At 37.8% G+C, this 14,008-nt stretch overlaps 1 protein-coding gene across 3 annotated transcripts in view; it reads right to left on the bottom strand.

Annotated features, from left to right (window-relative positions):
- The window catches only part of AKT3 (AKT serine/threonine kinase 3), a 322,148-nt gene that overhangs the window by 32,868 nt on the left and 275,272 nt on the right, over nucleotides 1-14,008 (bottom strand). For all 3 annotated transcript variants that reach the window (XR_006680827.1, XM_045298105.1, XM_004699953.2), the window contains exon 11: nucleotides 13,337-13,424. Coding sequence is in view for 2 of the 3 variants with exons in the window: in XM_045298105.1 (XP_045154040.1) it covers nucleotides 13,337-13,424 (88 nt within the window). In the remaining variant the exon portion in view is untranslated. The remainder of the gene's footprint in view (nucleotides 1-13,336; nucleotides 13,425-14,008) is intronic.

Consider the following 14,008-nt stretch of genomic DNA (forward strand, 5'->3'; position numbering starts at 1 on the left):
TGTGATAAAATATATATGACAAAACACTCACCATGTTGTGCAACCATTACTACTATTTAGTTCCAAATGTTTTTCATGATCTTAAACCGTACCATTTAAACAGCAACTCCTGCTGTCAGGGTGACCTCAGTGGTTCACAATCTATAGTAATCTACTAGATACTTCATATAAGTGGGAGTATGTGATATTTTCTTTTCCATTTTGTATTTGACTTGTTTTACTCAGCATACATTTTAAAGAGGCATCTGTAGTGTAGACTTATCAAAATTTCACTTTTGAATGGCGGATTAATATTTCCTTTTATGTACATGGCACATTTTGCTTTTATGAGGGGACTTCAAAAAGTTTATGGTAAAATGAAATTAAGAGAAGGGAACCTGTCCACAAATGTTTTGGAACCGTCTCATATATTCATCTGCTAAGGAAGAGTTGGGCTGTTTCTACCTTTTGGTGATTTGACTCCTGCTGCTAGGAACACTGGTGCACAGTATCTGAATACCTGCTTCCACTTTGGGGTTTACACTGGAATTGCCAGACCATATGGTAATTCTGTGCAATGCTTTGAGAGTCTGTCAAACTGTTTTCCATAGTTTCTCCACCATTTTTCATTCACACAAGCAATAAATGAATGTTCTTCTCGAAACACATCCTCACCGACACTTGACAATTTTTTTTTCAACTAGGTTGTCTGTCTTTGGGTTGTGAAGTTGTTAAGCACAATACTAAATTTTTTCTCCCATTACCTTAGTTTTTTATAGTCTTTTGATGCATAACATTTTTATTTTGATAAAGTACAATGTACCTATTTGGCCTTTTGTTGCTTGACTTTTGGGTGTCATCTAAGGAGTCACAGTCAAATACTAGGTCTTAGCCATTCTTTGAGAAGCAGTGTGATGGTGATGGAAAAGTTGACATTGGTCAAGGTAATATTTGTACAACATGATTAATGTAATGACACTATTCACTTGTGTACCTGAAAATGTGAATTTGCAAATGTGTTATAGGCATTTTTACAAGAACAACAATAGAATGCTGCTTATATACAACCAAATTATCTCTTGGGATTTGTTATCTTGGTTCAAAGGCTTTCAAAATGTAGTTTTCTAGTCAATTGGCCTACTACACTGTTTCTCACTTATCGACTATGTTATTATCCCAAATTTCATATTTACAACAAATGTAAAAAATAGAATATCCAACTACTTTGCATAATCACGTGAGTTTCACCCCAGTGTCCCTCTGTCCCACAGAGTCATACATGTTAAGTCAAGCTCAAAGCTGAAGCCTCTTGTTGATCCCATCCCCAAAGCCACTGTTGTGTGCAAAAGAGGCAACTGAGACAGACTCTGAGAGATCAATTACCAGAAGGACCTGTAAATGGCAAGAGGAGCCCAGGAAGAAGCTGGTTTGGGGAAGGTTCTTGATACTGCTCTCTAACTCAAGAGTTCTGGGGAAACTAAGTCCGTGATAGGAAGGGCAGTGGGGATAATTTGAGGTCTGGGGGCTGTGGCAAAAGCTGGTTGGCCCCTCCTCAAAGGCCTGGGTTGCTAATATTCATTGCCAAATTTTCCATCACCAGAATCTGTGGTTTAATTCAGGGGTCAGCAAGCATTTTCTTTTAAGTACCAAATAGCAATATTTTAGTCTTTGTTGACCACATATGATCTGCCTTATATTTAAATTTTTAAAAACTATTTTAGTTAAGTTTCAATGTAACATACTTGAGCTTTAACAGGAAAATTTCATCAGCTTTTTACAAGTGGTTGTTGAGTTTCATTAATGTGATTTTTGTTCATTTGCTTGTTTTTTGTTTTATGACTAATCTCTCACCTTTTCCATTAGGCATAAATGCCTTTTTCTATTCTTCTCATTTGCTTTTTCTTGCTTGGCGGCCTTTAAGTTGATTCTTTTATTTGCCTGGATGGTTTCTTCCCATTACTGTGGCCTCTTCAAAGAAGGTTTGCATAGTCCTTCTATTAAAAATAGAACCTTTTTACCCATCAAGCTCTATCTCATTACCTTGTTTAAATTATCTTTCTAGGTCTTACTATCACAAAAATTATCAGCTTTGTTTCTTAGTTTGTTAAGAATGTGCCTCTTCTCTGTTGAATATAACAATCAGAAACCAAGATTAGAATCTTACTTGTTCGTGGTATTCCTCAGTATTCCCCCACCCTGCCAAGATCTCTAGCACATAATTGTATTGATAAGTATTAATTTTTTCTATAGAATCAGATTTTAAGAAACTATTTTCTTTAATAGACCCAGATTCTATTTAAGAAACAATATTTAATTTGGAACGATCAAATCTATAGTAATTAGCTAGTTAATTTGTGTTATTATTATTACAACTTTGCCAGGGCTTAGAAATAATAGTTATACCAGATCAATAAAGAGATTTTGGAATTTAGCTTCTGCTTAGACTGAACAGAAGGCTAAAGGAATTGTCTTTCCACCCCAACAATGTAAAAAGGTCATGAAGCTATTAAATTATGACCTTTCTTGAGTGAATCACAGAACAGGGCAGCAGGGTAACAAATGAGACTTGCGTCAGAAAGAGTTAAAATTCTCTCTGAAAAGGGAGACATGGATGCTGCATCGCTGCAAGCATAAAAGGAAGCAGTGATCACCAAATCAGTGGCCACGAAGAAAGGAGCTGAGTTTTATGAATCCTGAAAGGTCCTGAAAGCGTGGGCTAATCTCACAGCTTAGAATTAATGGGAGGCTCAGGACAGGGGCTACATACACCCAATCACACGTTCTTTTCTACAGGCTTCTATAGGGGTTCATGAGAAAGATTAAGGACAGGGCAAGACAATGGGGAGGGGTACCAGTACTGCCAAATGGACAAAAACCATCTTACCCTCTTCACCACTTTCATATGAGCAGACTGAAACTACTGGGAGAGGGACAGAAAACTCTCCAGCCTCTTGGAGAAGACAATCTGCCCGTTTCTGAGAAGGCGGTAGGAAACTCCAACAACAACCACAAAATAAAACATAGAAAAACCTCAATCCAAGTGAAAGCAGAAGGTAATAAAAACAAGAATAAAAAAAAGTGTTAAAAAGGAAAACAGGGTGATGTTAAATTTTAACATAACTATATCTATAGAAATCCACTTTCCAATGCACTGTGTCTGAGAACAAAAGACTATTCACATCGCTGGTCCATGGTCCCAGGGAACCCAATGAAGGCTAAGCAATCCATATGGGGAGTCTGAAAAGGAATTTTGGGCTTTCACTGTCATCCATACACTTTTGCAAACTGAGTGCTCAGAATTTAAGCTCCATTACAATTCCCTCCTCATCTTGGATTTTTATTCAAAGCTGTTTTTAAGAAATTGCACATTAGCAGGTTGTGGTAGTTACATAATCTCCTGTCTACTTGCAAAGGGGTGGGGTCTGGCCTGTCGATCAGGTTGCAACTTGATACCTCATTTGGAGGTGCAAAGGATATAAATAGCTCTCTGGGGGCAGACATACTCTCTGCTTCATCTTCCTGCTGACAAGGAAAATGTGCTACGCTGATGGAACCAGAGCCCTGGGCTCGAGGAGTCATCTGGAGATGCATGCCAGCACTAAGATGCTTCCACTACCACTGGATCCACAAGACTTTCCACCTACTGGCCTGTGATCTTCCTGCTTTCAGCATCATTTGCATGACTGTGAGTCTGAAGAGGAATTTATAAATTGGTATCGGACATATGTGGTAATATCGGACTAATGGACTTGATTTGGACTGGGCTGGGATGTTTTCTTAATGTACAATTGCTCTTTGATATAAAGTTCTTTCTTACACACATGAGTATCTATGATTTGTTTCTCTTGTCAACTCAGACTAAAATACAAGTACATTTCTCCATTTCTTGTTGTTGCTACCCAATTTCTTTCTGTCTATCTTGTTCTGGTCCCTCTAGTCAGCTTATCTACATGCACTTAACTCCTTATTACTTTTGTTTATCTCACACTGTTCTTTCCATCTGAAATGTCACATATCCATCAATTCAGAGTCTGTGTTTTCTCTGTGAATCTTTTCAAACCTTACTATATTGTAGGTTTGAATCAGCAGGTCCTGGCAGCTGGCCTTTGAAGTAGAGCTCAATTAGCCTTAACATAAAATCAAACCAAATGCTACTAAATTAATTCTGACTTAGAGTGCTTCCATTAGTATTTGCTGAGTTGTCAGGTCTTTCTTCTATAGCACCTCTGCCTAAACTCAAACGACCAACCTTCTGGTTAGCAGCCAAGCACTTAGGCATTTGCACCTCTCAAGGAGTCTAGACATAGGATAAAAGCTACTTTAAATGCACACTAACCAATAAAAACCCAAAGAAGTCTGGGTCATAACTAGCCCATACATTGCAGCATAAAACTGCACTACAACAGACTTTTCAATGGCCGTGGTATTTTGCAGAGTATCCCCCCCAGGCTTATCTTCAAAGGTGCTTCTGGGTGGATTAGAACCCGCATACTTTTTATTAGTAAGCAAACATTTAGCTGTTTGTCTCACTTAAGGATTCCAAATACACCCTAAAGAAGCCTAAAAAAAATGTTGCAAAATTCAAAACTCATCAGGAAATAAATGATTCTGAGGTCAAACGAACACCACAGACTCAAGAAGCTCATTTTTCTTTGGCCTGGAGAACATCCTTTAACATTCTTTTCTGCTGCCAATTGATTCTTCTCGACTTTTTGGTGGAGTCTTTATTTTGCTTTCATTTTTTTAAAGTATTATTATCCAGGTTCAGAATTCTAGATTGACATTTTATTCATTTTGTTCTTCAAAAGATGGGACTCTGTTGTCTTCCAACTTTTATCATCATTCTTACCTTTTGTCCTTTCCCCCCTAGTACTTATTTCTTATCACTAGTTTTGAATAACTTGATTTTGATCCTCTTTGTTTTGCTTTTATCTGACACGTTATTCAGAAAAATTAAAGATCTCAATAAATGGGCAGATAAGCTGTGTTTACGTATCAGAGGACTCAATATGCTATAATGTCAATCTCCCCAATTTTATTTATAGATTTAACACAGTCTCACATAAAATCCCCACAGACTTTTTTTTTTTGGTGGTGGGGGGGTAGAAGTTAACAAACTGAGTGTAAAAATCCATATAGAATTTAATGTAGGAACTTATCTGGGTAAGTTCATATTCTAAAATATCCTGTCAAAAAAATGTGAAGGAACTTCTGGGATAATAATTTTCATTGCCAAATAAGGGAAAAAAGAAGAAATCCGGGAGAGGATGCAGTCCTCAAGGCAAATGTATTCCTTAGAGCAACACATCGTGTTACTCATTTAAGATTCGTTTATTTTGTAAGTTAATTTTTAACTTTGCCAGAACTTAGATCCCTTCTAAAGATACCAGTATTGCAAGATACATTGGTGTGTTTTTTTTAAATACTTTTATTGGGGGCTCTTACATCTCTCATAACAATCCTTGCATTCCTCCAATGTGTCAAGAACATTTGCACATATGCCACTATCATCATTTTCAAAGCATTCTTTCCCCACTTGAGCCCCTGATCTCAGCTACCCATTCCTTCCCCCACCCACCCTCCCTCACAAACCCTTGATAAGTTATAGATTATTTTTTTCATATCTTACATTGTCCTCCCTTGCCCCTCACCGACTTTTCTGTTAATTGTCCCCCTGGGGGCGGGGGGGAGGGGGGGTTAGAGACTGATCCTTGTGATCGATTCCCCCTTTCTACCCTCCCCCTCCCCTCATCCTCCTGGTATCTCTACTCTCACGGTTGGCCCTGAGAGGTTTATCTATCCTAGATTCTTTGTTATGGGCTCTTATCTGTAGATGTTCTGGTCTAATTCAATTTGTAAGGTAGAATTGAGGTCATGATAGTGGGGGGAAAGAAGCACCAAAGAGCAAGAGGAAATTTGTGTGTTTCATCAGTGATATCCTGCACCCTGACTGGCTCATCTCTTCCCTGTGATTTTTTTTATTTAAAAAAATCCAATTGCCTACAGATGGGCATTGGGTCTCCACTCCACCCCCATTCACCTTGGGTATGATTTTGTTCTGAGGCTTAGATGCCTGATACCTGATCCCACTGACACCTCATGACACCCCAGGATGGTGTGCTTCTTCCATGTGGGCTTTGCTGCTTCTCAGATAGATGGCCATTTGTTTATCGTCAAGCCTTTAAGACCCCAGATGCTATATCTTTTGATAGCCAGGCACCATCAGCTTTATTCACCACATTTGCATATGCAATGCCAGATTGTTAGAACAAAGTGTTGTGAGATAAGTTTTATGACTAGAGTTGTCACAGCACATGGAAACTAATATGCCAGTAAATATGCAGTAATAAATTTACAAACATAATGAATCTTCTAAAGCTACTAAGAACGCTAAAAAAAAATCTGACCTCAGAAATGAAACAATCTCTTATAGATAAGTTATATATTTTACAGACATTGGGGGCTCATAGTGGTTGATTTTTAAATTATTTAATGTTTACTATTCAGAGGACCAGAAGTTTAACTGATTTCATTAAGAGCTACTGATATCAGGACAGTTGTCATGATTTCTTATTTATCTCTGATTCCAACGAGACCCATTCGAGTTTTCAGAGCCTTCATCCTGTACTCTGAGCATGTCTAGCTAGAGTAAGCCATGCATCTTCGCTGATGAGGGGTTCTAACATGAATAACAACACTAAACAAAAAAACCTTGGCGGCATATTTTCGTCTCATCATAGGACAGATGATGGTTCACATTTATCCACTTCTTTAAGTTGGTAATGTCATACTGGTATCCTAACCATTTTGACTCTTAAAGAAACATTTCCTTATTTTGATTAAATCCTTTCCTATACAAGGTGTTTTGAAGAAGCATGTCTGTAGCTGACAGCTTTGTGGGCTAATGAAAACTTCTGACATGTATTATTTATCTGGGAAACAAAGTGAAACGTTAATCTTTTTCAGGTTCTTTGGTAGTAGTTTTGAACACACACACACACACACACACACACACACACACACACACACACACCTCACTGTTGTTGCTTTCAACTCATGGTGTCAGTGCAGAATTGTGCTCCACAATGTTTTCAATGGCTGAATTTTGGAAGAAGGTTGCAATGTCTTTCATCTATGGAATCACTGAGTAGACATAGGCTGGTAGTTTGTGTTACCCAGGGACCCTTCAGATACACAGTACAGCAGAAGCCTTCTATAAGTGCCTCTTACTAATAAGGATCATCACTAATGAAACAGATTTTAAAACGCCTGTATGAAAAAATGGAAACAACTTAAATGTCCATCAGCAGATGGAATATTAGTCAACATGAAATAATAATGGTGAAATCTATGAAATACGTTGTAACATGTATGAACTTGGAGAAATCATGCTGAAATTAGTCACAAAAGGATAAACATGTATAAGACCACTATTATCAAAAACAAAAAGACCTCCACACACACACAAAAACATTTTTTGACAGTTCCCAGGGTGGAAGCGGAAGGTAAAGGTAAAGCACTAACTAGACAATGGACACATGCTAACTTGGATGAAGGGGTAGGCAATATATAATAAGAAGGAAATCAGCACAAAATGATCCCGGCAATGCAAAACACTGGGAGGAGGACAAGAGTTAAAAACAGCACTGGTATTTCAGATACAATTACACAGTAACACTAATAATAAACTACACGTAGTTACAAAAACACCTGTGATAAATAGGTGTGGGAAGGGAATGAGACTGTATATGTGTGTGCTGTATGTATTTATGTACATAGATGTATGTATATTTGACAGATCGTATTTCTACATGTATATTTACCACATATACTCTTGTATAAGTCAACCCGAATATGAGCCGAGGCACCTAATTTTACCACAAAAACTGCATTAAAAATGTGCTGAAAAACTCGGCTTTTGCACAAGTACATACGGTACAAGTGTTACAAATATCTCCATAGATGTAATAGAGAATGTGGTGGAAAAGTTACAGAATCTTCGTAACCATCAAAACCGTACGGGAATGTGTCACTGAGCCTAGGATTTCAGGACAAAGTCTCAGGGTCACGAGGTGTATGGCATGACATAATCCATAAAGAACATGGTCCACAGCCTACTTTGGTGAGTAGCACTTGGGGTCTTCAAAGCTAGGGAACAACCAGCTAAGGGACAACAAGCAGGTATTGCCCTGTTTGGAATTAAAAAGAATAGAGAAAATCAAAGGTGCATGGAAACAATTAGCCCAAAGAACAAACAGACTTTATGAACCTCAGCATATATGATCCTGAGATCAGAAGAACTAGATGGTGCCTGGTTACCACTACCAACTACTCTGAAGGGATTATATTAGAAGGTCCGGGATAAAGCAGGAGAAAATGCAGAACGAGACTGATGCAACCCTGTATATCATAGCCTTTCAGGCTCATTAATGAACTCACACCACTGGATGACTTTTGGGCCCAAACCAGACAGATAAGGTGAACATTAACTCCTTAGAAAAAAAATTAAACATTTATAATTAAAAAGGGCAGCTTTTGTCTGAGGACAACTTCAGAAGGTAGGAAGGGTTAGGAAAAGGAGGAAGAAAGAAAACAAGAAACACGGAAAAAGTGAGATAAGTGATGTTACACTGTGGGAATTTCAATCAATGACAGGAAATAAAATGTGCATGTATTGTTGAATGGAAAATGATTTGCTCTGTAAGGTTTCATTCAATTGACAAAATTAACAAACAAAATCCAATATGAGGTTAATAAACATTTAGTACATCTAAGAATCTTCAGATCCCGTCTTTAGAATTCTGAAGGTTGCAATGTTCACTCCGCCTTACACCCAGTGGAAATAGTTTAGTAAAATTGAACTGAGTATTTAAGCATACTGAATATATGGTGCAGCTATTTTAAATTCCATGTCATAAGAAGTGGATAGAATATTAACATACTATTAAAAATGAGCTGATGCCAGGGGCATAAGTGGAGAGCAAATGTTTTGAGAATGATGAGGGCAATGAATGTACAAATGTGCTTTACACAATTAATGTATGTATGGATTGTGGTAAGAGGTATATGAGCCCACAATAAAATGATTTAAAAAAAAAGATTATTAACACACTATTACCCATAATGAACAATAGAAAAACAATGTATTTATTTTACTTCTTTAAAATGCATATTTTTATTCTATCTTTACTTTAGGGATCACTATACGAGAATACGCAAAAGAAACATTGTATAAATGTGCTGACTGATAAATGTTTCAGAGAAATAATAAAGTGAATAAACTGATTAACTAGATGAAAATTTTAAACAAATTACTGAATTACCTGAAAATGTCACTATAAAATATTTTTTATATAAGCACTTGAAAATCTAAATATCACAATCAATATACTTATGGAAATTGATTTGGCGATATCTAAAACAGATGGAAATTGAGCTACCATACGACCCAACAATCCCCCTACTGGGCAAATATCCAGAAGAGGCAAGAAACAAACCACGGCCAGACATCTATGCTCCAATTATCATCCTGGCACAGCTCACAATTGCAAGGAGTTGGAAACAACCCAAATCCATCAACAGCTGAATGGATCAAAAAACCGTGGTACATACATACAATGGAGTACTATGCATCCCTAAAAAGCAGTGATGAACGCATGAAGCACATCATTGCATGGGAAGAACTACAGGAAATCATGCCAAGTGAAATAAGCCAAGCACAAAAGGACAAGTACAACATGAGTCCAGTGAGGTAAGCTTAATAACAAAACATAACAGGGCATAGGGGAAAAGCTACTATATATATATATATACACACACATATATATATACATACATACATACACACACACACATATATATACATCATAACAGGGCATAGGGGAAAAGCTACTATACACACACACACACACACACACACACACACACACACATATATATATACATCCCTGGGGTGAGGTCCAGCAACTATGGCAGGGGCCAAACCCAATCCAGGGATACATATGGCAGCCAACTAAATAAGAAGGGAAAAGAAAGAGAAAAAAAAAAGGGGGAGGAGACATGGGTGGTGGGGAGCAGGACACTAACCCACCCAAGGGGAGGGTATTGTTTATATCTCCACAGTAGAAGGAGAGAGAGACCAGGCTTCCACCCAATGCACCAAGACGTGAATATAACATACCAGCATGTACCAGGGAACCAATAGAGAGGTCTGCGGGGCTGGCCCCAATCCCAACTATGTACACGCCTCCCCCCTCAGAAGAATGCACTTCAGAGGACAGCACTGGGGTTATAGCTTGGGGAGAGGAGCATGTTTGATTAGAGCACACGGGAAAAATGAAAAGGGATGAAGAAAGAGGGGAGGACATCCTGGCCCACCAAGCCCCAAGGATGATAGTCCTGCTCGGAGCAGACAACGCACAGAGAGGACCATAAGGCCAGCCCCACCACGAGACACAATGTCCCTCACTAAACCATAGCGCTGCGGGGCACAGCACTGGAGACACAGTGTGGGAATTGTGCACAATCTCACCCCATCACGGTGGGGCAAAACATTAAGGGCATCCAACAGAGCAGCAAGTGGAGGAGAGTGATGAAATCCCTGGGGAATACTAAAAATAGAGAGTGTGGCACCCCATCAAATTCAACTGGAAAACACTCATAAAGGCCAACAAATAGACCTTGAAGTATTTATAGGCTTTTCCATTTTTGTCAGTGGCTTTCTTTTTGTTGTTGATGTTTTTGGCTTTTTTCTCTGTTGTGATTATTTTGTTGGTCTTGACATCCTCTGTTGTTTTATTTGGTTTTGCCTGGTTTTTGTGCTTATTTATGTATCTGCATATCTACCTAGATAAAATAGGCGGGATAAATAATTTGGAGATGAAAAGAATGGGACCAATGGTTTAGGGGAGATGGGAGAAAAGAAGTTGGGGGCAGGGGTTAGAAACCAACCAGGGACAAGGGAACAACAAGTGAACTAAAATCAATGGAGAGAAGGGCATAGGATGCCTAGTGGGGCTTAATCAAGGGCAATGTAGTAATGAGGAATTACTAAACCTAAATGAAGGTTGAACATGATGGTGGGACAAGAGGAAAGTAAAAGGAAATAGAGGAAAGAACCAGGAGGCAAAGGACATTTATAGAGGTCTAAATACAGGCATGTACATATGTAAATATACATGTAACGAAAGGGGAATAGAATTATGTACTCATAGCTGTATGTTAAGAATTAGGTTGCAGATGGACATTGGGCCTTGACTCAAGTACTCCCTCAACACAAGAACACTTTGTTCTAACAATCCGGCATTCTGTGATGCTCACCTTCCTGACACAATCACTGAAGACAAAACGGTGCACAAGCAAATGTGGTGAATAAAGCTGATGGTGCCTGTCTATCAAAAGATATAGCATCTGGGGTCTTAAAGGCTTGAAGATAAACAAACGGCCATCTATCTGAGAAGCAACAAAGCCCACATGGAAGAAGCACACCAGTCTGTGTGATCATGAGGTGTCAATGGTATCAGGTTAGGCATCTAAGACCTAGAATAAAATCATACCCAAGGTGAATGGGGTGTGTGTGTGTGTGTGTGTGTGTGTGTGTGTGTGTCAAAGAGTGGAGACCCAATGCCCATGTGTAGACAATTGTACATGCCCTCACAGATGGGTCAAGGGAAGAGATGAGCCAGTCAGGGTGCAATAGAGCTCTAGTTCTTTGGTGCTTCCTTCCCCCTACTATCATGACTTCAATTCTACCTTACAAATCGGATTAGAAGAAAACATGCACACTGCTACAGATAAAAGCCCGCAACACAGGGAATGCAGGATAGATAAACCCCTCAGTGCCAACAATGAGAGTAGAGATAGCAGGAGGATTAGGGGAGGGGGAGGGTAGAAGGGGGAATCGATCACAAGGATCAGTCTATAACCCCCTCCCAGGGGGACGATTAATGGAAAAGTGGATGAGGGGCAAGGGAGGATGATGTAAGATATGAAAAAATAATCTATAGCTTATCAAGGGTTCATGAGGGAGGGCAAGCTGGGGGTGGAGGGGGAAGAAATGGGGAGCTGATATCAGGGGCTCCAGTGGGAAGAGAATGCTTTGAAAATGATGATGGCAGCATATGTGCAAATGTGCTTGACACATTGGAGGAATATATGGATTGTGATAGTTGTACGAGCTCCAAATAAAATGATTTTTTTAAGTAATAAAAAATCAATATACTTAGCAATACTTGAGGTAATAAGTGAATAATCAACCAATATCTCAATATAAAACTATAGATAATATTCTCTAACACAGAATAAAAAATAAAAAGCAAAAACCACAAGAGTTTTTAAATATGAAAAGGGTGTGACTCCATGTCAACTCTGGGATTATCTAACTTTTGTGTTAAAATTAGTCATGACTAGTATGATTTGTTCTAAAAAAGGATGGGATAGAAAAGATGACATCCTGTTCTTAGACTTAAGCAAAAATTTCAGTATATTAAACACAAAAGTAAGAAGCACATTATAATACAAAATAAAGTCATAAAATTAGCAGCCTCCATATTGTAGTCCATAAAGTTTTGTTTGAAATATCAGAGAATTTCCAATTAAGACAACTGAATTTAATACATTGCTGGAGATTAAAATTAACTCTAAGTTTCTTTTATTATAAGGACTTGTATAAATAAATCTGAAGTTTTCACTTTAAAATAAAAAAGATATAAGCAAAAAACTGTTATTTTTATATTTTGCTACAACATAAGATGGTTTTACCTTTTGTAATTAAAGAAACAAGAGTGGCAAGCTAATAAATTATTAAGAAAATCATTAGGGAAGGGGAGTGTAGAAAGGGGGAATTGATCAGGGAGCTACATATAACCTCCTCTCTGGGGGACGGACAGCAGAGGGGTAGGTGAAGGGAGACGCCGGGCAGTGTAGTATAAGACATAATAATAATTTATAAATTATCAAGGGTGCATGGGGGACGGGGGAGGAGAAAGGGAGGGGGGTAAAGGAAAATGAGCTGATTCCGGGAACCCAATAGGAAAGCAAATTTTGGGAATAACGAGGGCAACAAATGTATAGATGTGATCTATGTATTGTGATGAATTGTATGAGCCCCAATAAATTGATTTTTTTAAAAATCATTAATATAAACCAAATTTTTGAATATTCTTAATAAAATGTCACACTGCATCTGTGAGTCAAAATTAACACAGCCTTTTTTTTAAGTTCAAGAATCACTTAAATATCAACATAAAATGAAAAGGTCATTACTTCCTCAAATTTTATTCAATTAAAATGCTTTTGCTATAAATTCAGTTTAGCAAAAAAGCCAAAATATAATAATCACACCATAAATATATCCTACCTTTTTATCATATACATCTTGCCAATTTACTCCAGAAAAGAAACTGTGTCTCATAATTTCTTTTGCATCATCTGGTCCTCCACCAAGGCTATAAGGACAGAAATAAAATTAAATGAGTATAAAACATCTACATCAGCCCCAAACATGACAGTGGTTGTGGTTGTTGATGTGTGCTTGTGTGTGTGTGTGTGTGGTGTACATAATTATAATTACAATTTTATTTGTTATAGCTTGTGTGGTAAATATCTGCAAGAATAAAAAATTTTGCCTTGATATCTAATACACATAATAGCCTGGATAAAAACATAGATTATGTAGACAACCAGGAAAGGAAAAACACAAACCAACAAAAAAACAGCTTATTGGAAGTGTGACAATAGAAATGTTGCTTAACTTCAGTTTTCTTCTCTGCAATGTGGAAATCTTAATACCAACCTCATGGGTTAGTGCAAGTATTAATAATAATAGAGTTATATACCTTGCTCAATAAATGATATTTATCAATATTATCAATTTGATATACCAGTTTTCTTTTAGAATTAATCAATTGAAAATATACCCAAGTTAACATAAATTCGGATATGACCAAATAATTGGTTAGGAAAACAGTTAACAGAGCATTGTTAATAGAGGAGAGTCATGGTAGTGGGAGCGGGGAGGAAACATTTAGTG

The sequence above is a fragment of the Echinops telfairi genome, unplaced genomic scaffold (genome assembly GCF_000313985.2).
Source record: "Echinops telfairi isolate 266 unplaced genomic scaffold, ASM31398v2 ScPeMD7_7424;HRSCAF=8462, whole genome shotgun sequence".
NCBI classification, from domain to species: domain Eukaryota; kingdom Metazoa; phylum Chordata; class Mammalia; order Afrosoricida; family Tenrecidae; genus Echinops; species Echinops telfairi.